The sequence below is a fragment of the Pristiophorus japonicus genome, chromosome 1, assembly GCF_044704955.1.
Source record: "Pristiophorus japonicus isolate sPriJap1 chromosome 1, sPriJap1.hap1, whole genome shotgun sequence".
In the NCBI taxonomy this organism is placed as follows: Eukaryota; Metazoa; Chordata; class Chondrichthyes; family Pristiophoridae; genus Pristiophorus; species Pristiophorus japonicus.
This window is the reverse complement of record NC_091977.1, coordinates 326,613,119-326,640,048: the sequence shown is the minus strand read 5'-3', so window position 1 is coordinate 326,640,048 and position 26,930 is coordinate 326,613,119. Positions and strand designations below refer to the sequence as shown.

At 45.9% G+C, this 26,930-nt stretch overlaps 1 protein-coding gene across 6 annotated transcripts in view; it reads left to right on the top strand.

Moving 5' to 3' along the window:
- The window catches only part of tcaim (T cell activation inhibitor, mitochondrial), a 45,161-nt gene extending 18,627 nt beyond the window's left edge, over nt 1–26,534 (top strand). For all 6 annotated transcript variants that reach the window (XM_070888977.1, XM_070889004.1, XM_070888998.1 and 3 more), the window contains 8 exons: nt 2,973–3,114; nt 4,953–5,202; nt 6,408–6,530; nt 10,455–10,552; nt 17,775–17,866; nt 18,743–18,975; nt 21,092–21,223; nt 26,077–26,534. In XM_070888977.1, coding sequence (XP_070745078.1) covers nt 2,973–3,114; nt 4,953–5,202; nt 6,408–6,530; nt 10,455–10,552; nt 17,775–17,866; nt 18,743–18,975; nt 21,092–21,223; nt 26,077–26,299 — 1,293 coding nt within the window. In that variant the 3' untranslated portion in view covers nt 26,300–26,534. The remainder of the gene's footprint in view (nt 1–2,972; nt 3,115–4,952; nt 5,203–6,407; nt 6,531–10,454; nt 10,553–17,774; nt 17,867–18,742; nt 18,976–21,091; nt 21,224–26,076) is intronic.
- The last annotated feature ends 396 nt before the right edge of the window (nt 26,535–26,930 follow it).

Sequence of the window (26,930 nt, the reverse complement as noted above, 5' to 3'; positions counted from 1 at the left end):
ACAGGAATAATAAACGATCTCCTAGTAAAAGATCCTCTCGGAATGAGTGATCACAGTATGGTTGAATTTGTAATACAGATTGAGGGTGAGGAAGTAGTGGCTCAAACGAGCATACTATGCTTAAACAAAGGGGAGTACAGTGGGATGAGGGCAGAGTTGGCTAAAGTAGACTGGAAACACAGACTAAACGGTGGCACAATTGAGGAACAGTGGAGGACTTTCAAGGAGCTCTTTCATAGTGCTCAACAAAAATATATTCCAATGAAAAAGAAGGGCGGTAAGGGAAGGGATAACCAGCCGTGGATAACCAGGGAAATTAAGGAGAGTATCAAATTAAAAACCAATGCGTATAAGGTGGCCAAGGTAAGTGGGAAAATAGAAGATTGGGAAAATTTTAAACGACAGCAAAGAATGACGTAAGAAAGCAATAAAGAAAGGAAAGATAGATTATGAAGGTAAACTTGCGCAAAACATAAAAACAGATAGTAAAAGCTTTTACAGATATATAAAACGGAAAAGAGTGACTAAAGTAAATGTTGGTCCCTTAGAAGATGAGAAGGGGAATTTAATAATGGGAAATGTGGAAATGGCTGAAACCTTAAACAATTATTTTGCTTCGGTCTTCACAGTGGAAGACACAGAAACCATGCCAGAAATTGCTGGTCACAGGAATGTGGGAAGGGAGGACCTGGAGACAATCACTATCACTAGGGGGGTAGTGCTGGACAGGCTAATGGGACTCAAGGTAGACAAGTCCCCTGGTCCTGATGAAATGCATCCCAGGGTATTAAAAGAGATGGCGGCAGTTATAACAGACGCATTCGTTATAATCTGCCAACATTCTCTGGACTCTGGGGAGGTACCAGCGGATTGGAAAACAGCTAATGTAACGCCTCTGTTTAAAAAAGCGGGCAGACAAAAGCCAGGTAACTATAGGCCGGTTAGTTTAACATCTGTAGTGGGGAAAATGCTTGAAACTATCATTAAGGAAGAAATAGCGGGTCATCTAGATAGGAATAGTGCAATCAAGCAGACGCAACATGGATTCATGAAGGGGAAATCATGTTTAACTAATTTACTGGAATTCTTTGAGGATATAACGAGCATGGTGGATAGAGGTGTACCGATGGATGTGGTGTATTTAGATTTTCAAAAGGCATTCGATAAGGTGCCACACAAAAGGTTACTGCAGAAGATAAAGGTATGCGGGGTCAGTGGAAATGTATTAGCATGGATAGAGAATTGGCTGGCTAACAGAAAGCAGAGAGTCGGGATAAATGGGTCCTTTTCGGGTTGGAAATCGGTGGTTAGTGGTGTGCCACAGGGATCGGTGCTGGGACCACAACTGTTTACAATATACATAGATGACCTGGAAGAGGGGACAGAGTGTAGTGTAACAAAATTTGCAGATGACACAAAGATTAGTGGGAAAGCGGGTTGTGTAGAGGACACAGAGAGGCTGCAAAGAGATTTAGATAGGTTAAGCGAATGGGCTAAGGTTTGGCAGATGGAATAAAATATCGGAAAGTGTGAGGTCATCCACCTTGGGAAAAAAAACAAAAAAGGGAATACTATTTGAATGGGGAGAAATTACAACATGCTGCGGTGCAGAGGGACCTGGGGGTCCTTGTGCATGAATCCCAAAAAGTTAGTTTGCAGGTGCAGCAGGTAATCAGGAAGGCGAATGGAATGTTGGCCTTCATTGCGAGAGGGATGGAGTACAAAAGCAGGGAGGTCCTTCTGCAACTGTATAGGGTATTGGTGAGGCCGCACCTGGAGTACTGCGTGCAGTTTTGGTCGCCTTAAGGAAGGATATACTGGCTTTGGAGGGGGTACAGAGACGATTCACTAGGTTGATTCCGGAGATGAGGGGGTTACCTTATGATGATAGATTGAGTAGCCTGGGTCTTTACTCATTGGAGTTCAGACGGATGAGGGGTGATCTTATAGAGACATTTAAAATAATGAAAGGGATAGACAAGATAGAGGCAGAGAGGTTGTTTCCACTGGTCGGGGAGACTAGAACTGGGGGATACAGCCTCAAAATACGGGGGAGCCAATTTAAAACCGAGTTGAGAAGGAATTTCTTCTCCCAGAGGGTTGTGAATCTGTGGAATTCTCTGCCCAAGGAAGCAGTTGAGGTGAGCTCATTGAATGTATTCAAGTCACAGATAGATAGATTTTTAACAAATAAGGGAATTAAGGGTTATGGAGAGCGGGCGGGTAAGTGGAGCTGAGTCCACGGCCAGATCAGCCATGATCTTGTTGAATGGCGTAGCAGGCTCGAGGGGCTAGATGGCCTACTACTGTTCCTAATTCTATGTTCTTATGTTCTAAGAAGCCCAGGACAGAAATATGGACAGAAATGATTAATTTTTATTGCAGTGTATCTTGTTTCAGATTGGGAGATAATTTGATCATAGTTTTATCTTCGAGTTAATCTCTATGACCAGTGACACTGTTTGGATGAGCAAAGTGAAAGACAACAATGGAAAGCAGCCCAAGTTCAATCTGGTCTACATGGAGAGATTTGAATCCTATTTGATCAAATGCAGACTGGGCTGATCACACGTCCTGACAAAGATCATGTTGTCTTGTCATTCCTTGGCATTTATGTGTGGTGAAGGATGGTGATGGTCTGTGTGGAGCCTTTATCCAAGTTGGAGATGAGGGTTTTAATTTGTCAAATACTTTATCCCAGATTTAGTAAGATAAAAGTACAATGATGTACTGGCTACAGCAGCATTTAATGATGATTGGAACAGCTTAAGTACATCTATCAGTTTCCATTGTCCCACCAATAGAATCCTTTGAGTCAGACTTCGAAAGAGCTGGTGCAGACTCGATGGGCTGAATGGTCTCCTTCTGTGCTGTACTATTCTATGATTCAGACGCAAAGCGCTTTCGACTGATTCCTGCAAACAGCTGTAAGAAAGTATCCGTGTATTTCTCGTATTGTTTTGCTTTTGCAGGAAGTGAATGAAAATTCCCTCAAGAGGTTAAATAGCTACTTGGAGTGCATGCAGAGACCCGGGCACAGACCCCTTCACCCAACCCAGCTCACCTTCTACGTCAGAGATACAAACGCTCCCCAGCCATGTGTAAATGCTTCAGGTGGGGGTGATGTTTCAGCGGGAGCTGCACGCACTAATGTTACTCTTCTTGACGTGACTAAACTGGGTTATTCAAAATTTTAGGGCAGATACTTTCTGCAATATACTGTAGTTCAACAACAATAACAACAACTTACATTTATATAGCGCATTTAACATCACAAAATGTCCCAATGGCACTTCACAGGAACGATCTAATTAAAAACATTTTTGACACCAAGCCACAGAAGGAGGTATCAGGACAGGTGAGTTAGGTTTTAAGGAGCATCTTAAAAGAGGGGGAGAGGCAGAGAGGTTTAGGGAAGGAAATCCACAGCTTAGGGCCCGGGCAGTTGAAGGCATGGCTGCCAATGGTGGACGATTAAAATGAGGAATGTGCAAGAGTTGGAGGAGTGCAGAGATCTCGGAAGGTTGTAGGTCTGGAGGAGGCTACAGAGAAAGGGAGGGGCGAGGACATGAAGGGATTTGAAAACAAGGATGAGGATTTTAAAATTGAGACGTTGCTGGACTGGGTGCTAATGTGGGTCAGCGAGCTTAGGGGTGATGGGTGAATGGGACTTGATGCGAGTTAGGATACGGGCAGCAGAGATTTGGATAAGCACAAGTTTACGGAGGGTGGAAGATGGGAGACCGGCCAAGAGAGCAATAGACAAGTCTAGAGGTAACAAAGCATGGGTGAGGGTTCAAGCCATTATTTTTAATTGCATTTTGATGTACAGTAGCCTGTTTCATTATTGTTATAGCAGGACACTATTTGCTTACTAAAGATGCTGAAGCCATTAAATCCAAACTCATTATGTTTTCTATTCTCATGCTTAGCCCATCCTACTACATATTTACTATTTTCTATGGTTTACAGCAGTTATGTATCTTCCTCTGGGGCAGGAGACCGGAGATGTATAATCTGGGAGACGGCAGAGCAGTGACAGTGATGTAGTGATGTGCAAGTGCTTTACTGCCTTGCAGTGGGTCACTGGCAGTCTGAGAGGTGCATTACCGTGTTAGTCTGCTTGTCGGCCTACATTGGCTCTCGGTCCGACAACGCTTCAATTTAAAAATTCTCATCTTTGTTTTCAAATCCCTCCAAGACCTCGCCCCTCCCTATCTCTGTAACCCCCTCCAGCTCTACAACTCTCAGAGATCTCTACACTCATCTCCGGTTTTAATCGCTCCACCATTGGCGGCCGTGCCTTCAGCTGCCTGGGACCTAAGCTCTAGAATTTCTTCTCTAAACCTCTCCACCTCTCTACTTCTCTTTCCTTCTTTAAGAGGCTCCTTAAAATTTACCTCTTTGACCAAGCTTTTGGTCACCTGATTTGATATTTCCTTATGTGGCTCAGTCAAATTTTGTTTGATAATGCTCCTGTTTTACCGTTAAAGGTGCTAGATTGTTGTTGTTCTACTGGATGTGGGTGTACTACCTTGAGATCTACCAAATTGCAGAACTTTTGAAGTGCGTGAATGAGTGATTGTAGCAGCACAGCTTTAGCTATCTAACACTAGTTTATTGTTGATTTTTTTCCTCTCTGTGTGCATCAGTTGTAATCTGGAATGCTCTGCCTGAAAGGGTGGTGGAAGCTGATTCAATAGTAACTTTCAAAAGAGAACTGGCTAAATACTTGAAAAATTTGCAGGGCTGTGAGGAAAGAGCGGGGGAGTGGGACAAATGAATCGCTCTATTAAAGAGCTGGCACAGGCACAATGGGCCCAAATGGCCTCTTTCTGTGCTCACATTGTATCGCAGTAAGTTTGCTTTATGCAGAAAACAAGTTTAATGAACATTTATTTTCCTCTTCTGATACACTAAGCTGAAACAATTAAAACAACTGTTTGTTTCAGGGTTTCGAGCAGTCAGTTTCACCCTCCAGACCAAGGACCTTCTCAGTACAGTTGTAAATATCTTGAAATCCTGCAATTTATCCACTGAGCATGTCCAGGACTCACAGGTTGACATGGGCCTGAATCATCAAAATGGGAGCACTCCATTGAGCAGGCCTATCCGGTGGGATAAGACCTACTACGCCTTCACTGGCTACAGGGATCCAGAGGAAGAGCTAGACTGCACTCGCCGTATGGAACCTATACTCCGGTACAAGAAACTGTTCCTTCCTACTTTACAGGAGTTAAGTCGTGTGAATAGCTGTGATTATTGCACTGGTGAGAAGTAGTTCTGGGTAATTACATCGTTAACATTGAACTAATCATCTAAGTGCCAGCCGTGGCTCAGTGGGTCACACTCCCGTCTTTGAGTTCGAAGGTCATGGGTTCAAGTCCCACTCCAGAGACTTGAGCGCCTAATCTACGCTGACACTCCAGTGCAGTACTGAGCGAGTGCTGCACTGTCGGAGGTGCCGTCTTTCAGATGAGACATTAAACCGAGGCCCCACCTGCACTAACAGGTTGACGTAAAAGATCCCATGGCACTCTTTTGAAGAGAAGGGGAGTTCTCTCTGGTGTCCTGGCCAATATATATCCCTCAACCAACATCACTAAAACAGATTATCTGGTCATTATCACATTGCTGTTTGTGGGAGCTTGCTGTGCATAAATTGGCTGCCACATTTCCTACAACAGTGACTACAACTCAAAAGTGGCTGTAAATCGATTTGGGACGTCCTGAGGTCGTGAAAGGCACTATATACAGTCTTTCTTATTAGCTGCCAGTTAACTACTCTGTTCTTGAAAATTAATGGATCAGGCTGCAAGGAAAACGATATCTATGTTTTTGAAATCAGACAGCACAGAAGGAGGCCATTTGGCCATTGAGCCTGTGCAGGCTCTTTGAAAGAGCTATCCAATTAGTCTTAACTCCCCCTGCTCTTTCCTCATAGTCCTGCAGTATTTCCTTTTCAAGAATATATCCAGTTGCCATTTGAAAGTTACTGTTGAATCTGCTTCCACCACCCTTTCAGGCAGTGAAATTCTCATAACTTTAGACTTGTCCAAGTTAGGCTATTCTGCCCATTTTGTGAAGTGAAAAAGCAAATTGGAAAATATTCATAGATTTCTATACTTTGTGAATAAAGTTATCAGCAGTCATTGTACTGAATATATTTACTCCTGGTAACATTGTGAAATGTGTGCTTGTACAGGGTTGGTGGAGCTGGATTAGTGGTCAGCTGAAATTTATGTTGCAGTAGAGGTGGGCAATCCTAAACTTTACTTGGTCAGAATTAGAAGATTATTTCAGCTGTATGGTTTTTAATTTTCAAATGACTGGATGAGCTTTGAGGAGACGAGTGATGCTATTAGGACAGGAATACTGACCCACTGATATTGATAATCACTTTGCAGATCGTGGTTGCATAAAAATGGATCTGTTGCCTCAGAGAAGTTAAGTGCCAGTATTCCACTGCGGGATGAACTCAATCGCTTAAAAATGGAACAATGTCAGCAATTGGAAATAACCGATATCAGGTACTGGTGCTAAAAGGAATCAAAATATGCAAGAAATCAGTGTGTATCATTTGTAGAGTTTTAAATGAATCTTCATAACATTAAGTAGTAGGGTATTGCTTTGTATCCTGAGTCAGAGGAGTGAGCTGTAAAAGTGTTTCCACCCAGTGTTTTTGGCCATCTCTTCAGCAGGTTCGATTGATAATACTTGCCAGGCTCGAAGTTGAACCAGACCATTCGCAACCTCGGCAGAGCTTCTGACCCCATAGCTTCTCCATCACCAAAACCACCTACTTCCATCTCCGTAACATCGTCCGTCTTCGCCACTGCCTCAGCTCATAAGAACATAAGAAATAGGAACAGGAATAGGCCATACGGCCCCTCGAGCCTGCTCCACCATTCAACATCATGGCTTATCTGATCATGGACTCAGCTCCACTTCCCCGCCCTCTCCCCATAACCCTATATCCCCTTATCGTTTAAGAAACTGTCTATTTCCGTCTTAAATTTATTCAATGTCCCAACTTCCACAGCTCTCTGAGGCAGCAAATTCCTGCCCTCTGAGAGAAGAAATTTCTCCTCATCTCTGTTTTAAATGGGTAGCCCCTTATTCTAAGATCAGGTCCTCTAATTCTAGTTTCCCCCATCAGTGGAAACATCCTCTCTGCATCTACCTTGTCGAGCCCCCTCATAATTTTATACGTTTCGATAAGATCACCTCTCATTCTTCTGAATTCTAATGAGTAGAGGCCCAACCTACTCAACCTTGCCTCATAAGTCAACCCCCTCATCCCCGGAATCAACCTAGTGAACCTTCTCTGAACGGCCTCCAAAGCGAGTATATCCTTTCGTAAATATGGAAACCAAAACTGCACGCAGTATTCCAGGTGTGGCCTCACCAATACCCTGTATAACTGTAGCAAGACTTCCCTGCTTTTATACTCCATCCCCTTTGCAATAAAGGCCAAGATACCATTGGCCTTCCTGATCACTTGCTGTACCTCATACTATTCTTTTGTGTTTCATGAACAAGTACCCCCAGGTCCCGCTGTACTATGGCACTTTGCAATCTTTCTCCATTTAAATAATAACTTACTCTTTGATTTTTTCTGCCAAGGTGCATGACCTCACACTTTCCAACATTATACTCCATCTGCCAAATTCTTGCCCACTCACTTAGCCTGTCTATGTCCTCTTGCAGATTTTTTGTGTCCTCCTCACACATTGCTTTTCCTCCCATCTTTGTATTGTCAGCAAACTTGGCTACGTTACAGTCAGTCCTTTCTTCCAAGTCATTAATATAGATTGTAAATAGTTGGGGTCCCAGCACTGATCCCTGCGGCATCCCACTAGTTACTGGTTGCCAAACAGAGAATGAACCATTTATCCCGACTCTCTGTTTTCTGTTAGTTAACCAATCCTCTATCCATGCTACTATATTACCCCCAACCCCGTGAACTTTTACCTTGTGAACCTTTTATGTGACACCTTGTCAAATGCCTTCTGGATGTCCAAATACACCACATCCACTGGTTCCCCTTTATCCACCCTGTTTATTACCTCCTCAAAGAACTCCAGCAAATTTGTCAAACATGACTTCTCCTTCATAAATCCATGCTGACTCTGCCTGACCGAATTTTGCTTTTCCAAATGTCCTGCTACTGCTCTTTTAATAATGGACTCCAACATTTTCCTAACTAGTCTATAGTTTCCTGCTTTTTGTCTGCCTCCTTTTTTAAATAGGGGCATTACATTTGCAGTTTTCCAATCTGCTGGGACCTCCCCAGAATCCAGGGAATTTTGGTAAATTACAACCAATGCATCCACAATCCCTGCCGCCACTTCTCTTAAGACCCTAGGATGCAAGCCATCAGGTCCAGGGGATTTATCTGCTTTTAGTCCCATTATCTTACTGAGTACCACCTCCTTAGTGATTGTGATTGTGTTAAGTTCCTCCCCCCTGTAGCGCCTAGACTATCCATTGTTGGAATATTGTTAGTGTCCTCTACCGTAAAGACTGATACAAAATATTTGTTCAGAGTTTCTGCCATCTCCCTGTTCCCCATTACTAATTCCCCGGTCTTGTCCTCTAGGAGACCAACATTTACTTTAGCCATCCTTTTCCTTTTTATATACCTATAGAAACTCTTGCTATCTGTTTTTATATTTTGTGCTAGTTTACTTTCATAGTCTATCGTCCCTTTCTTAATCATTTTTTTAGTCGTTCTTTGCTGGCTTTTAAAAGCTTCCCAGTCTTCTGTCCTCCCACTAGTTTTGGCCACTTTGTATGCCCTTGTTTTTAATTGGATACTGTCCTTTATTTCTTTAGTTAGCCACTGATGGCTATCTTTTCTCTTACACCCTTTCCTCCTCACTGGAATATATTTTTCTTGAGAGTTTTGAAATATCTCCTAAAATGTACACCACTGTTCATCAACCGTCCTACACTTTAATCTAGTTTCCCAGTCCACTTTAGCCAACTCTGCCCTCATACCTTCATAGTCTCCTTTATTTAAGCTTAGTACGCTGGTTAGAGATCCAACTTTCTCACCCTCCATCTGCTGTTGAAACTTTCATCCCATGCTTTCATTACCTCCAGACTCGACTATTCCAACGCTCTCCTGGCTGGTCTTCCATCTTCCACCTTCCATAAACTTGAGCTCACCCAAAACTGTTGCCCGTGTACTAACGCGCAACAAATCCCGCTCACCCATCATCCCTGTGCTCGCTGACCAACATTGGCTCCCAGTCCAGCAGTGACTCAATTTTAAGATTCTGATCCTTGTTTTCAAATCCGCCCATGGCCTCGCCCCTCCATGTCTGTAACCTTCTCCATCCCCAAAAACCTCCGAGATCTCTGTGCTCCTCCAATTCTGGCCGCTTGCACATCCCCGATTTTAATCGCCCCACCATTGGTGGCCGTGCCTTCAACTGCCTCGGCCCTAAGCTCTGGAGTTCCCTCCCTAAACCTCCCCGCCTCTCCACCTCTCTTTCCTCTTTTAATTCGCTCCTTAAAACTTACCTCTTTGACAAAGCTTTTGGTCACCTTCCCTAATATCTCCTTCTGTAGCTCGGTGTCCAATCTTCATCTGATAATGCACCTGTGAAGCTACTCCATTAAAGGTGCTGTATAAATACAAGTTGTTGTTACCACAAGCAGTAAATCCCACACATTTACTAAACATCACTCGAGGTTTTGCTCAAAATGATGTCTGTCAGATTAGTCCCGGTGACTGGTATTTTAGCTGCTCTTTCATTGCAGCAGTAAAATCCAGAACAAAATCGTTAATGGTCTGAGTTCGTAGATAGCCAAACAAATAAATCCAGGTACAGTCAGGGTAAATAAATTTTAAAAAAAGGAAAGAACTTGCATTTATATAGCGCTTTTCACAACCTCAGGATGTCATAAGTGCTTTACAGTCAATGAAGTATTTTCGAAGTGTAGTCACTGTTATAACACGAGAAACGTGGCTGCCAATTTGCGCACAGCAAGCTCCCACAAATAGTAATGTGATAATGACCAGGTAATCTGTTTTTTGTGATGTTGACTGAGGGATAAATATTGGTCCCAGGACACCGGGCAGAACTCCTTCAAAATAGTGTATTGGGATCTGTTACATCCACACGAAAGGACAGACGGGGCCTGGGTTTAACGTCTCATCCGAAAGACGGCACTTCTGACAGTGCAGCGCTCCCTCAGCACTGCACTGGAATGTCAGCCTAGATTTGTGTGCTCAAGTCTCTGGAATGGGACTTGAACCCACAACCTTCTGACTCAGAGGTGAGAGTGTTACCCACTGACACTATATTGTACATGCGAGAATATTTGTATGAATTTTATTTATCACATTGGGTTCCAACATGTTTTAGGAATATTTCTTGATCCTCGTTAGCACACTGAAATCTAGCACGGTTACGTTGATTTTAATTTTGTTCTTGGTTTAGGTGGCAGAAAAGTTGGGGAGTAGCTTACCGTTGTAGCCAGCTGCACAGCCTGGCGCGTTTTGCCCGGCAGAACTCTCCAATATTGCACAATATCCAAGGTTTGTCTTTTTCTCTATGATCTCCTCCAGCCCTACAACCCTCTTGAGATCTCTGCGCTCCCTTAATTCTAGCTTCTTAAGCATCCCCAGTTTCAATTGCTCCACCATTGGCGGCCATGCCTTCAGCTGCCTGGGCCCTAACCTCTAGAATTCCCTACCTAAATCTCTCGGCCTCTCTAGATTAGAGGATAAGGATAGCATGCTGGACATCCCAAATGGCAGAGCAGGCTCGAAGGGCTGAATGGCCTACTCCTGCTCCTTTTTCTTATGTTTCATCTCTATTTCCTCCTTTAAGGCGCTCCTTAAAACCATACTCTTTGGTCATCTGTCCTAATATCACCTTGTGTTGTTTGGTGTCAAACTTTATCTGATAACACTCCTGTGAAGTCCCTTTGGGATGTTTACTACGTTAAAGGCGCTATATAAATGCAAATTGTTGCAGTTTTATAAACACTTGCTCTCAAAAGATAAATGGCACACAAGTGAAACCAAACACAAAACTCATTCCGCACACCATGTTGAACCATATTCCATTGACGCTGTTCAGTTTAATGACGTCGCACGATGTTACTTTGCCCACGGGGCTTTGGGTTTTGAATCCAGTCTGTTCTTGTAGAATTTAATAAACTATTTTCTTTGGTGGGGGAGTCCAGAATAAGGGGATGTAATCTTAAAATTAGAGCCAAGGGTAGTGGAAATCAAGAGCTCTCTTCCCCTAAAACGGCTATGGATTCTGGGGGTCAGTTGGAGTTTCAAGACTGAGATCGATAGATATGTGTTGGGTAAGGATATCGAGGGATATGGAGCAAAGGCGGGTCCTTGGAGTTGAGGTGCAGATCAGTCATGATCTAATTGAATGGAAAAATAGGCCCGAGGGTTCGGCAAGGCCTTCTCCTATTACTATCTTCCCTCTCTCTCTCAATCACTCGCTCAGACACATACCAGCACACCATTCTAACATATATTGCTTGCTTTATATGCTCTGTTTGAAGGGGAGTCTTGCACCTGGTATTTAAACATATCTTCCTCTTCTTGAAAAGGAGAAATTTGCAGGGTTGTGGGGAAAGAGCAGGAGAGTGGGACTAATTGGATAGCTCTCTCAAAGAGCTGGCACAGACACGATGGGTTGTATGGCCTCCTTATGTGGTGCATCATTTTATCATTTGGTGACTGGAAGTGAATCCCCAACAAGCAGACTCGGTTCCAGTGACACTGAGGAAGGCAGTACCTCATGGCATCACTCACTCTTTCCATTGCAAGCTGTAGAACAAGTATATTTACCCAACGGGATTCACTTGGAAGGTTGAGCAGATGGTGTGGACAGAGCAGGTGGGGGGGAGGAGCAGGTTTGGGGGGAGGAGCAGGTTTGGGGGGTGTGGGGAGCAGGCTGGGGGGCTGTGGGGGGGGGGGCAGGAGCAGGTTGGGGGGTGTGGGCAGCAGGTTGGGTAGGTTTGGGGAGCAGGCGGGGGGGGGTTTGGGGAGCAGATGGGGGGGCAGGAGCAAGTGGGGGGGGGTTTGGGGATCAGTTGGGGGGGCTGTGGGGAGCAGATGGGGGGGCTGTGGGGAGCAGGTGGGGGGGGGGGTTTGGGGAGCAGGTGGGGGGTCTGTGGGGAGCAGGTGGGGGGGTTTGGGGAGCAGTTGGGGGGGGGGTTTGGGGAGCAGATGGGGGGGCAGGAGCAAGTGGGGGGGGTTTGGGGATCAGGTGGGGGGGCTGTGGGGAGCAGGTGGGGGGGCTGTGGGGAGCAGGTGGGGGGGTTTGGGGAGCAGGTGGGGGGGGGTTTGGGGAGCAGGTGGGGGGTCTGTGGGGAGCAGGTGGGGGGGGGGTTTGGGGAGCAGGTGGGGGGTCTGTGGGGAGCAGGTGGGGGGGGGGTTTGGGGAGCAGGTGGGGGGGCTGTGAGGAGCAGGTGGGGGGGGGGTTTGGGGAGCAGGTGGGGGGCTGTGGGGAGCAGGTGAGGGGGGGTTTGGGGAGCAGGAGCAGGTGTGGGGGGGTTTGGGGAGCAGGTGGGGGGGTTTGGGGAACAGGTGGGGGGGGGGTTTGGGGAGCAGGTGGGGGGGTTTGGGGAGCAGGTGGGGGGGGTTTGGGGAGCAGGTGGGGGGGGGTTTGGGGAGCAGGTTGGGGGGTTTTGGGGAGCAGATTGGGGGGCAGGAGCAGGTGTGGGGGGGTTTGGGGAGCAGGTGGGGGGGGTTTGGGGAGCAGGTTAGGGGAGGGGTTTGGGGAGCAGGTGTGGGGGGGTTGTGGAGCAGGTTTTGGGGGTGGGGGGTGTGGGGAGCAGGTGGGGGGGTTTGGGGAGCAGGTGGGGGGGGTTTGGGGAGCAGGTTGGGGGGGGTTTGGGGAGCAGGTTGGGGGGCAGGAGCACGTGTGGGGGGGTTTGGTGAGCAGGTGGGGGGGAGTTTGGGGAGCAGGTGGGTGGGGGGGTTGGGGAGCAGGTTTTGGGGGTGGGGGGTGTGGGGAGCAGGTGGGGGGGGGTGTTGGGGAGCAGGTTTTGGGGTGGGTTTGGGGAGCAGGTTTTGGGGGTGGGGATTGTGGGGAGCAGGTGGGGGGGGTTTGGGGAGCAGGTTTTGGGGGGGGTTTGGGGAGCAGGTTTTGGGGGTGGGGGTGTGGGGAGCAGGTGGGGGGGGTTTGGGGAGCAGGTTTTGGGGGGGTTTGGAGAGCAGGTTTTGGGGGTGGGGGGTGTGGGGAGCAGGTGGGGGGGGTTTGGAGAGCAGGTTTTGGGGGTGGGAGGTGTGGGGAGCAGGTGGGGGGGTTTGTGGAGCAGGTTTTGGGGGGGGTGTGTGGAGAGCAGGTGGGGGAGGTTTGGGGAGCAGGTTTTGGGGGGGGGGGTGGGGAGCAGGTGGGGGGGGGTTGGGGAGCAGGTGGGGGGGGCAGGAGCAGGTGGGGGGTGTTGGGGAGCAGGTTTTGGGGGTGAGGGGTGTGGGGAGCAGGTGGGGGGGTTTGGGGAGCAGGTTTTGGGGGTGGGGGGTGTGGGGAGCAGGTGGGGGGGGTTTGGGGAGCAGGTGGGGGGGGTTGGGGAGCAGCTGGGGGGACGTGGGGAGCAGGTGGGGGGGCAGGAGCAGGTGGGGGGGAGGTTGGGGAGCAGGTTTTGGGGGTGGGGGGTGTGGGGAGCAGGTGGGGGGGCGGTTTGGGGAGCAGGTTTTGGGGGGGGTGTGGGGAGCAGGTTTTGGGGGGGGTGTGGGGAGCAGGTGGGGGGTGTGTGGAGAGCAGGTTTTGGGGGGGTTGTGGGGAGCAGGTGGTGGGGGTTTGGGGAGCAGGTTCTGGGGTGGGGGGTGGGGAGCAGGTGGGGGGGTGTGGAGAGCAGGTTTTGGGGGTGGGGGGGTTTGGGGAGCAGGTTTTGGGGGGGGTGTGGGGAGCAGGTTTTAGGGGGTGGGGGGAGCAGGTGGGGGAGTGGTGGGGAGCAGGTGGGGGGTGGGGCAGAGCAGGAACCTGATGGCTGGAGGCTTCCCTCATCTCATTCCCCAGCCGCTTTGGATTTGGTCCTCTTTCTGCAGATGCTGGCATCGACATTTTCTAGTTTTGATTTCAAATGGATGCTATCTATAGTACCGGCATATCCTCTTGTCGTTAAATCAGCGGCAAGCCCCTACAAGGCCTGGCAGTGACTGTGGAGGAGTCCACTGCCCGTGACTATGGAGCAGCGCATGACTGCTCAGCAGACCCACAGCATGTGGCAAGCCCGAAAGCACCTGCAGTGACAGAGTTATCAGGCCTCGTATCCCTAGTGAATGCTCAGATGCTGTTGGAGAGGACTTAGGCTCCAATTTGCAACGTGCTCTCTTGTCCGTCTTGAGCTTGCTGGTGATGTTAGTTGGGGAGTGCTGTTACAACAGGGCATCCCTGGATTGCTGCCCAGAGGTCTGCCCTCACGTGTTGAAAAAGCCTCCAGCAGCTGGAGATGGCTATGACTGGAATAGATAAGAATAGAACCAAGTGAGGGCAGTCTCATCCAGCTGGATCACAGAGAAGGGGCATTGGAGGAGCATGGTGTGGTCAACCGTGCCAATGGCTGCAGACAGGTGGAGAAGGATGTGGAGGGATAGTTTATCATGGCCACGCAGGATGTCAGTTGTGACTTTGATAGAGCTGACAAGGTTAAAGGGAGATTTGATAGAGGTATTCAAAATCATGAACGGTTTTGATAGAGTAAATAAAGCGAAACTGGTTGGTAACCAGAGGACACAGATTTAAGGTGATTGGCAAAAGAACCAGAGGTGACATGAAGAAACTTTTTTATGCAGCGAGTTGTTATGATCTGGAACACACCACCTGAAAGGCCGGTGGAAGCAGATTCAGTAGTAACTTTCAAAAGAGAATCGGATAAATACTTGAAAAGGAAACATTTGCAGGGCTATGGGGGATAGAGCAGGAGAGTAGAACAAATTGGATGGCTTTTTCAAAGAGCCAGTGCAGACACGCTGGGCCGAATAGCTGCCTTCTGTGCTGTGAGATTCTATGATTCCAAGCTATGATAAGGGCTGTTTCAGTGCTATGGCAAAGCTGGAAACCTGACTGGAGCGGTTCTAAACAAGAGATATGTTGGGGCATGGGCAGAACCAACAGCCACTGCACCATTGGGCAGGGCACAGGTTGAAATCTTAAAATCCAGCATGAGAAGGTACAGGACCACCTGAATCCTAAGACGTTTCCACTGGCACTCATCCAGCCAGCCAGCCAGCTACCTGCAGCCAAAAACAACTCCCTACCACTAACAAACAAGTGTCTGGGGCTGAGATCACCTCGTACGAGAGGCCGGGGGGTATCCTGTACTGTAAATCAGGGCCAGTGTGGTCTCCTGGACTAATTTTGATCGCCCAAGGGGGTCATAGAGGCATTTCTCAGTTTTTTTCCCTCTAATTGGCACTGGGTTTTTCTCTTTTTCTGCATGTTACAGGAGATTGCATTGAATCAAAGAACATCACAGCACAGAAAGAGGCCATTTGGCCCATGATTGCTGCACTAGTGCCATCTAGAAACATAGAAAATAGGTGCAGGAGTAGGCCATTCGGCCCTTCGAGCCTGCACCGCCATTCAATGAGTTCTTGTCTAATCTCGCACTCCTGTGCACTCCCATACCTTTCAATATTCTTTTTCAAGCAGTTTTCCAAATTCCCTTTCAAAAGAATTGATGGACGCTAATTTAACAATGGGTTGTGGCAGAGAATTGCTCATTCTAACCACCTTGTGTGTAAAGTAGTTTCTTCTAATCTCCCCTTTTATGCGATGATCTTAAATTTGTGCTCTCATTACTAACTCGACAACCAGTGGAAGCAATAGGCTTAGCCATCTTAACTGGAAATTGAAAGATAAATTGTGGCATTCTGAGTTATGCCTAAGCCTATTTTTGAGTATCTCATATTGGTTCTTCCCAGTATCATTAATTCCCACATGGACTATCGCTGGCTCCCTTTGCCTCGCCACAGCTTTGTCCTTTGTTCCACTAAACTGTCCTGAAGCTATAATTTCTCCTTCCACGTCTAATTTTCTCAGTGGTATCCACTGTCTAAAATATTTGAAGTGTTACTTCACCATGCTTCCTACCTTTCTCATAAACTTTTCTTCTGCACGCTATATCAATTTTGTTTTGTAAGAGGAACAAGAGGCCATTCAACCCCTCGAGCCCGTTCCACCATTTGATCTGTACCTCAGCTCCATTTAGCTGCTTTAGCTTCATATCCCTCGATACCCTTACCCAACAAATATATGTCAAACTCAGCCTTGAAAATTTCAATTGACCCCCCAGTACCCACAGCTTTTTGGGGGAGAGAGCCCAGATTTCCACTACCCTTTGTGTGAAGAAGTGTTTCCTGACATCATGTTGTTCAGAGATGTTTAGGTGTCCGTACAGGAAGCACAGAATGCTAGCAGGCAGGTACAGCAAGCAATCAGGAAGGCAAATGGCATGTTGGCCTTTATTACAAGGCAGTTGGAGTACAAGAGTAAGGAAGTCTTACTACAATTGTTCAGGGTTTTGGTGAGACCACACCTGGAGTACTGTACAATTTTGGTCTCCTTATCTGAGAAAGGACATACATGCCTTAGAGGTGGAGCAATGAAGGCTCACTAGATTGATCCCTGGGATGAGAGGATTGTCCTATGAGGCACAGTCTCAGAATAAGGGGCCGACCATTTAAAACTGAGATGAGGAGGAATTTCTTCTCTCAGAGGGTTGTAAATCTATGGAATTCTCTGCCCCAGAGAGCTGTGGAGGTTGGGTCATTGAATATATTTAACGCGGAGGTAGACAGATTTTTGAGCAATAAAGGAATAAAGAGTTATGGGGAGTGGGCAGGGAAGTGGAGCTGAGTCCATGATCAGATCAGCCAAGATCTTATTAAATGGCGGAGCAGGCTCAAGGGGCCAAATGGCCTATTCCTGCTCCTATTTCTTATGTTCTATGAGGAGAGATTGAGTAGATTGGGCCTATACTCTCTGGAGTTTAGAAGAATGAGAGGTGATCTCATTGAAACAGGTAGGATTCTGAGGGGGATTGACGGGGTAGATGTTTTCCCTGGCTGGAGAGTCGAGAACTCGGGGGCATAGTCTCAGGATAAGTGGTCGGCCATTTAAGACTGAGATGAGGAGGAATTTCTTCACTTAGAGGGTTGTGAATCTTTGGAATTCCCTGCCCCAGAGAGCTGTGAATGCTGAGTCGTTGAATATATTCAATGCTGAGAAGGGAAGAAGGAAAGAACTTGTATTTATATAGAGATAGAATGATTTTTGGACTCTAGGGGATTCAAGGAATATGGGGATCGGGCAGGAAAGTAGAGTTGAGGTCGAAGATCAGCCTACTCCTGCTCCTAATTCTTATGTTCTTAAAGTTCTTATCATCCCTGAATGGCCTAGCTCTCATTTTAAGGTTGTGTCCCCTTGTTCTGGACTCTCCCACCACAGGAAATAGTTTTTCTCTATCTACCCTATCAACTCTTTTAATCATCTTAAATACTTCATCACCCCTTAAACTTCTAAACTCAAGGGAATACAAGCCTAGTCTATGCAACCCGTCCTCATAATTTAACTTTTTAAAGCCCAGTACCATTGTGGAGAATCTGCGTTGCACCCTCTCCAAGGCCAGTATAATCCTTCCTGAGGTGCCATTCCCAGAACTCAATACGCCAGATGGGATCTGACCAATCGAAAATGAAAGTCTGTGATGTATTTTCTACATTATGAATGTTGAAGCAAACCTTTTATTTCTTTTCCTGGGTTTGGCTGCTTTCTTCACAGGATGCACGCTAATCTTTGCTGATCACTCAGGGATGAATGCTGCGGGACAGATTATGCTGGGAACAGTAGATGTCCATCATCACTGGACAAAAGTAAGTCAAACAAATAGTAAAGAAAACATTTTAGGATAGTGCGTTCATTTATTGTTCAATATATTGACATAAATGATTACATCGTTTTATCTGGTCAGCGTTTTAGTCTTGCTCGTGGTCAGAGAATGCACTGGCAGGATCTGGAATTCACCATCAGTGGGGTGTACTCACAGTATACTGTCCTCCAACCGACGTTAAAAAAACAGATGATCTGGTCTTTCATCTCATTGCTGTTTGTGGGATAAAAGTAACAGCTTGCATTTTTGTAGTGCCTTTAATGTAGTAAAACGTCCCAAGGAGCTTCAGAGAAGGGTTATCAGGCAAAAATTTGTTACCGAGCCACATAGAAATACTGGGGTAGGTGACTAAAAGCTTGGTCAAAGAGGTAGATTTTAAGGAGTATCTTGAAGGAGGAAAGAGAGAGAGGCGGAGAGGTTTAGAGAGGGAATTCCAGAGCTTAGGGCCTAGGCAGCTGAAGGCACGGCCGCCAATGATGGAGTTATGAAAATCGGGCTGTGTAAGGGGCCAGAATTAGAGGAGCGCAAAGATCTGAGGGTTATAGGGCTGGAGGAGGTTACAGATAGGGAGGGGCGAGGCCATGGAGGGATTTGAACACGAGGATGAGAATTTTAAAATCGATGTGTTGCTGGACTGGGAGCCAATGTAGGTCAGTGAGCACAGGGGTGATGAGTGAGCGGGACTTGGTGCGAGTTTTGGACGAGCTGAAGTTTGCAGAGAGTGGAAGGTGGGAGGCCAGCCAAGAGTGCGTTGGAATAGACAAGTCTGGAGGTTACAAAGGCATCTGTAAAGTGTTTACGGTGTGAGTTACGCACCAAGTATTAGTGCAGTAAATGTTTAATCTGTTATTACTTGAAGCTGTTGGAGAGGTTGCCCACCTACTATGATCTTCACAGCCACCTTTCCATGTTGGAAGAGAGGATCAGCTATCTTCTGGGAGACGTAGAGTTAATTTATGACGAAGACCTGCAGCCAGCGATGATGCTAGAGGATTATTACAGGATGTTAAAGGCCTTTCATCAGAGTTTGGTCGTCAGTCGACCTTTGTTTCACCCACGGAGTCTAAAAGGACTGCAAATTATTCTAGAAAAGTGAGTGATTGCAAAAATAGTTATCTCTGGTCGACGGGTGACTGAAAGATGTACGTGAAGCTGCTCGAGCTCTCGTAAAATGTTCCCTTGTACAGGGAGATGGGAATGCTGTAACCAGGGTCCTGACAGTACCCCAGAATGCGAAACCCACCCCACCAGCTAACTCACCTATGCCAGGTCCATCTTGATGATCTATAAAGCAGTATCGGGCAGACATGAGAGCAAGGCATTGAACTCAAACTATCTTTGTGTTTCTGCAGGACTCCTGCAGATTATTGTAATTATCTTCCTATCGTGCCTTTTCCTTCTCAGCAGGGGCAACTCTCTGAGTTTCTGCACATTCAGCCCCGATGTAACAACAACAAGTTGTGGCTTTATAGCGCCTTTAACATAGTAAAACATCCCAAGGCTCCTCACAGGAGTGTTATTATGTAAAATTTGACACTGAGCCACATAAGGAGATATTAGGGTAGATGACTAAAAGCTTAATCAAAGAGGTAGGCTTTAAGGAATGTCTTAAAGGAGAAAAGAGAGGCAGAGAGGTTTAGGGAAGGAATTCCAGAACTTAGGGCCTCGGCAGCTGAAGGTACGGTTACCAATGTGAAGCGATTAAAATCAGGAATGCTCAAGAGGCCAGAATTGGAGGAGTGCAGATATATCTGAGGGTTATAGCAGTATATAATGTGCAGTATAAGGACACAAGATAGGAATGAGGAAAGCCCATCTCTCTCTCCTATCAGTTGGGTCCATCTCCAGCAGCACTTCAACTCTATCCCCTTCCCATTAAATCAGGAACTTTTCCCCCCAATCTATAAGTGGCTGGCTGCAAGTTAATTCTGTACACTTAGTATATTGGACTCCTCGATGGCAGCACAGTAGAATGTGGTTCTTGTGTGTTTGGGGAAGAGAAGGTAAGGGGAATCTCTGGACGATCCATTGGTGATTTGGCTGACCATATTATAAGGGGGGAGTCCAATCTATAATTGGGGCCAATCAGTCCTTTGATCTTTATGTTGCATTTAGCTCCAGGCTTGTTTAGTTTATCTAACCGATAACTTGTCTTCCACCGGTCGGAAACTTCTTACAAGAAAAGCAAACACTTGTTCTGTGTTTAGTTTCACACACTGATGTTTAAATATCCTAAGTAGCTCAATTTGTAATCGCAGTTTCCAATGTGGGATATAGCCATGCAGATTACAAAGAAAGAAAGACTTGCATTTATATAGCATCTTTCATGACCTCAGGTCGTCTCAAAGCGTTTTACAGCCATTGAAGTGTAGTCACTGTTGTAATGTAGGAAACGCGGCAGCAAACTCCCACAAACAACAATATGATAATGACCAGATAATCTGTTTTTGTTATGTCGGTTGAGGGATAAATATTGGTCAGGACACCAGGGAGTACTCCCTTGCTCTTCTTCGAATAGTGCCATGGGATCTTTTACATCCAACTGAGAAGGTAGATGGGGCCTCGATTTAACGTCTCATCCGAAAGACGGCCTCAGTTTAACATCTCATCTGAAAGACAGCACCTCAAACAGCACTCCCTCAGTACTGCACCGGGAGTGTCAGCCTAGATTATGTGCTCAAGTTTCTGACTAACAGGCAAGAGTGCTACCCACTGAGCAATGGCTGACACTTATAGGCCCCAGGTTTGATCCATGGCCCAATACTTTTTTGGCAAAGGAGAGAAAAATCAGTCATGTTACCCTCAATCTCTATCCAGCGATCTTTTCATGTAGTCAATGGAATCGAAACTTGGGAGAGGTGTTTAACAGGCAGGAGAGTTGGACATAAAAGATCCTATTTCAAAGAAGAGCAGGGGAGTTCTCCTCGGTGTCCTGGCCAATATTTATCCTTCGATCAACATCACTAAAACAGATTATCTGGTCATCATCTCATTGCTGTCCGTGGGAACTTGCTGTGTGCAAATTGGCTGCTACGTTTCCTACATTACAACAGTGGCTACACTTCAAAAACGTACTTAATTCGCTGTAATAGCAATTTGGGACGTCGTGAGGTTGCGAAGGGCGTTACACGGTTTTACTTCTCCTTCCAGCTCCTCCATTCTTTGAAACGATTGCATGTGCTAACAGGATTTTGTTTTGTCATTTCAGAGACTCTTCTGCTCCCTGCCTCCTTAAAGCGGGCCAGCTGAGTATGCCTATCACGTGCGACCCCACTGCCTTGCAATGGTTTATTCTGGCCCACGCACAAACAGCCAGGACTTACCTGAGAAGAGAGGAGGAGTAAGTAACAGATTCTTATCTGGTTTACGTGGCATATGAGAGGGCGGCAACTGAAGCCAATCCAGTGCAGCGGGCATATGTAAACAGGACACTGCTTTTACGCACTGCTTGTTTGCATGTCTTTTGCATATTAGACTAATTCAGTGAAGTATTGGGAAACTACGGTGAATCAATTTTAATTGTGTTCATAACAAAACATGTTATTTTCATTAGAGTAGAAGTGTGAAACCTGTTTATTAATTTACAAAGAATTACGTAGACTTACAGCACAGAAACTGCCCATTCAGCCCAACTGGTCCATGCCGGTGTCTATGCTCCACAAGAGTCTCCTCTCACCCTTACTTCATCTCACCCTATCAACATATGCTTCTAATCCTTTCTCTCTAATATGCTTATCTAGCTTCCCCTTAAATGCATCTACTATTCGCTTCAACTACTCCTTGTGGTAGCGAGTTTCACATTCTCACCACTCTCTGGGTGAAGAGGTTTCTCCTCAATTCCCTATTAAATTTATTAGTGACTGTCTTAAATTTATGGCTCCTAGTTTTGTACTCCCAAAAAGGAAACTTTAATTTGTATATCACAGAAACATTGATCGATGCTGAATTAGCAGATTTTCTCAATCCTGCAGCAGATAATGAATTATTGCTGTCACTCATTGTATACAGTACTTTGGCAAAAGCAAGATTCATTTACAAGGTGATTGAGAAATCTGCAGGGCGTAATGAATTTGTATTTGTTACAAGATTGCATGTGTTACCTACTCACACTCACTAACAATGGTTTCAAGTGGTCCTTTGGGCAAACAATAAGAGTCATAAACATACTGTTTCTAACATAAGGAGATCATAAAAATAACTCTATCAATAAACTTAGATGCACAGTTGCTTTTTTGAGTGCCTACTTCCACCTCTGTAACATCGCCCCACTCTGCCTCAGCTTCTCTGCTGCTGAAACCCCCATCCATGCCTGGACATGGCTCCAAGGTAACCTAGGCTGGGAACTCAACATCCAGAGGTATTCAATATTCAGGAAGGACAGACAGGAAGGAAAATGAGGTGGGATATCCTTACTGGTTAAAGAGGAGATTAACGCAATAGTAAGGAAGGACATTAACGTGGATGATGTGGAATCTATATGGGTAGAGCTGCGAAACACCAAAGGGCAGAAAACGTTAGTGGGAGTTGTGTATAGACCACCAAACAGTAGTAGGGAGGTTGGTGATGGCATCAAACAGGAAATTAGGGACCCGTGCAATAAGGGTACAGCAGTTATCATGGGTGACTTTAATCTACATATTGATTGGGCTAACCAAACTGGTAGCAATACTGTGGAGGAGGATTTCCTGGAGTGTATAAGGGATGTTTTCTAGACCAATATGTCGAAGAACCAACAAGAGAGCAGGCCATCCTAGACTGGATGTTGTGTAACGAGAGAGGATTAATTAGCAATCTGGCCGTGCGGGGCCCCTTGGGGAGGAGTGACCATAATAGGGTAGAATTCTTCATTAAGATGGAGAGTGACACAGTTAATTCAGAGACTAGGGTCCTGAACTTAAAGAAAGGAAACTTCGATGGTATGAGACGTGAATTGGCTAGGATAGACTGGAGAATGATACTTAAAGGGTTGACAGTGGATAGGCAATTGCAGACATTTAAATATCACGTGGATGAACTACAACAATTGTACATCCCTGTGAGGCGTAAGAATATAACAGGGAAGCTGGCTCAACTGTGTCTAACAAGGGAAATTAGGGAAGGTGTTAAATCCAAGGAAGAGGCATATAAATTTGCCCGAAAAAGCAGTAAGCCTGAGGACTGGAAGAAATTTAGAATTCAGCAGAGGAGGAATAAGGGTTCAATTAGGGGGGGGAAATAGAGTATGAGAGTAAGCTTGCAGGGAACATAAAAACTGACTGCAAAAGCTTCTTTAGATATGTGAAGAGACAAAGATTAGTGAAGACTAATGTAGGTCCCTTGCAGTCAGAATCAGGTGAATTCATAATGGGGAACAAGGAAATGGCAGACCAATTGAACAAATACTTTGTTTTTTTCGAAGTGGATAAGTGTGAGGTTATCCACTTTGGTGGCAAAAACAGGAAGGCAGATTATTATCTGAATGGTGACAGATTAGTAAAAGGGGTGGTGCAACGAGATCTTGGTGTCATGGTACATCAGTCATTGAAGGTTGGCATGCAGTTACAGCAGGCAGTAAAGAAAGCAAATAGCATGCTGGCCTTCATAATGAGGGGATTTGAGTTTAGGAGCAGGGAGGTCTTACTGCAGTTGTACAGGGCCTTGGTGAGGCCTCACCTTGAGCATTGTGTGCAGTTTTGGTCTCCTAATCTGAGGAAGGACATTCTTGCTATTGAGGGAGTGCAGCGAAAGTTCACCAGACTGATTCCCGGAATGGCAGGACTGACATATGAAGAAAGACTGGATCGACTCAGCTTATATTCACTGGAATTTAGAATGAGAGGGAATCTCATAGAAACATATAAAATTCTGACGGGATTGGACAGGTTAGATGCAGGAAGAATGTTCCTGATGTTGGGGAAGTCCAGAACCAGGGGTCACAGTCTAAGGATAAGGGGTAAGCCACTTAGGACCAAGATGAGGAGAAACTCTTCACTCAGAGAATTGTGAACCTGTGGAATTCTCTACGGCAGAGTGTTGTTGAGACCAGTTTGTTAGATATATTCAAGAGGGAGTTAGATGTGGCTCTTACAGCTAAAGGGATCAAGGGGTATGGAGAGAAAGCAGGAATGGGGTACTGAAGTTGCATGATCATTTATGATCATATTGAATGGTGGTGCAGGCTCAAAGGGCCGAATGGCCTGCTCCTGCACCTATTTTCTATGTTTCTATGTTAACTCCAGACTCGACTATTCCAACACTCTCCTGGCTGGCCTCCCATCCTCCACCCTCCGTAAAGTTTAGCCCATCCAAAACTCGGCAACCTGTATCCTAACTTGCAGCAGGTCCCGATCACCCATCACCCCCTGTGCTCGTTGACCTACATTGGCTGACCATCTGTCAGCGCCTCAATTTTAAAATTCTTAGCGTTATTTTCAAATCCCTCCAAGGCCTCTCCCCTTCCTATCTCTGTAACCTCCTTCAGCCTTGCAATCCTCCAAGACCTTTGCACTCCTCTAATTCTGGCCTCTTGTGTATCATCTAATTTAATCGTTCCACCTATGACGACCATGCTTTCAGCTGCCTAGGCCCTAAGCTCTGGAATTCCCTCTCTAAACCTCTCCTCTCTAACCTCCTCCTCCTTTAAGGCGCTCCTTAAAAACCTACCCCTTTGATCAAGCTTTTGGTCACTTGTCCTGATATCTCCTTATCTGGTTTGGTGTCAAATTTTGTTTGATAATGCTACTGCAAAGCATCTTGGGACATTTTAAGATGCTACTGGTATTATATAAATGCAAGTTGTTATTGTTTAAGATGTGTTTGTGAACGCTTTTGTTTCAAGGCCAGTGTATGTGACCCAGGTTGTATTGCGGTCCTGTATTGTTGGGGGTGTATTTTGAGATCTATGGGGTACGGTCGGATGATGTAATTATGTGCTTGAAGGATACAGTAAAGAAGAACAATACCTGATAGGATCTTCATTTTATTTTAAATCCTTGACCTGTAATCCTACACAACACAAGACTAAAGTACCATTGACTGGGCCAACTTAAGGGTGGCCAACATTTATGAATTCCAAATTGCTTGTAGTTCATGGGCATCAACAGTTATTGTGGGCACAATAGAGGGATTTACTGGCTATAGCAAAAAGATAGTAAAATAATTGTGTAATAAAATCATCATATCGCCCAAATTCCAAATCCAGGAATGATGGACCTCAGTTATGAGTAGAGATTGGAATGGTTATGACTGTTCTCCTTGGAACAGAGAAGGTTGAGGTGATATAATTGAGGTTTTCAAGATGATGAGAAATTTTGATAGAGTAGATGGAGAAAAATGATTTCCTCTGGCGAGTGGGTCATTAACCAGAGGTCATAGATTTAAAATCTTTGGCAAACGATCAAGATGGGAGATGAGCAATGTAAGCTGCACTTTGTTCTGCACAACCTGTTTCTTTTAATGCATGATCCCCTTAAATTTCTGCGCATGCGCGGTATTCACAACGTAAAGGCTGGTGAGGGGCCTGCGTGGGACCTCTCCCATTACTGAGCGGCCGTGCAGTTTAAAGGAACATTGGAGATGAGGAGACATTTTTTCACTCAGAGAGTTGTTGGGCTCTGGAACGCTGTACCTGAAAAAGTGGTGGAAGCTGATTCCATAAATAATGTTATACGGGAGTTGGACAGGTACTCGAGGATGAGGAACTTACTGGGTTACGGATAAAATGTGGGGATGTGGGACTAAGCACGACTGCTCTTTCTAAGAGCCAGCACAGGCACAACAGCCTAATGGCCTCCTTCTGTGCTGTAAGTTTCTATGATAATCTTGATGGGACCCCATTAGTTAGAGCTTTTCCTGCACCCTTCAGCTCGACGATCTTTTGCGGCGTAACTTTTGAGCTGATACCAGCGCGGCGAGGGCAACCGGGTATCTGCGACCTCAGTGAACGACGGGACCAACAGTCTTAACCTCCTTAGCCAATGAGATTAAAATAACAGGGAGGCTAAGGGTGAGATGCCGTTTGTGCGAAGCAAACAGTAAATCGACCAGCAAGTTCCAGAGATTTACAACTCACGGCGTATCTCTTAAACCCCTGAAGTTGTTGGCCGATTTGCGCATTAATAACGGCATGCGTCGTAACACTGCATTATTTTTCTATCAAGAACCGGCCCAATGTTTTACTCCAGAATTTAATGGATTTTTGTTTTATCCTATTAGATTGGAAGTGGAACAGGAAAAACTGAACATCCGTTGCACAGAGAGGTTTGGCCTCAAAAGACTGTACAAGGAGTCCAGTGTATCCAATCAACAAATGGTGACGTGCTGTCAAAGACTGCTTGAAGGCCACATCAGCGAGTTACAAGGGATGCACCTGTGTATATCACACTTTTATTCGGTGTTGCAGGACGGTGACTTGTGCATCCCCTGGGACTGGAAATAGTGAATGGGAGGAATGGGAAAAGGAGACTGGAACATTGACATTCCTCGCAGTCTCTGCTGGAACAGGGCAGTACCGCGTGACTGCGTGAAGCTAACCCGTGTGTGAGGCCGGGTGTCTGCGTGTTTTTGGAACTGTAGCTCACATCCAGGACTGGGAAAGCCCACTTGCCAGAAGAAAACTGTATTTCAATTTGTGTCAATTAAAATTATATGTATATATAAGTCTCCAACTCGAAGTGTGAGCGGTCCCACCAGTTCCTTCATCCATCTCTCATTTCTACCTGGTGCTTTATTGGCGTTCTTGCTACTTATTTACAGAGAATTTACAACACAGAAACAGGCAATTCAGCCCAACTAGTCTATGCCAGTGCTGATTTAAAAAATTAATTCCTGGGATGTGGGTGCGCTGGCAAGGGCCGCATTTATTGCCCATTCCTTATTGCGTTTTATAAGATGGTGGTGAGCCTCTGCAGTCCTTGTGATGAAGTACTCCCACAGTGCTGATCCGTCATTTTGGTCCAGTGACAATGAAGGAATGGTGATATGTTTCCAAGTCAGGATGTTGTGTGACTTGGAGGGTAACTTGAAGGTGATGATGTTCCCATGAACCTGCTGCCCTTGTCCTTCTAGGG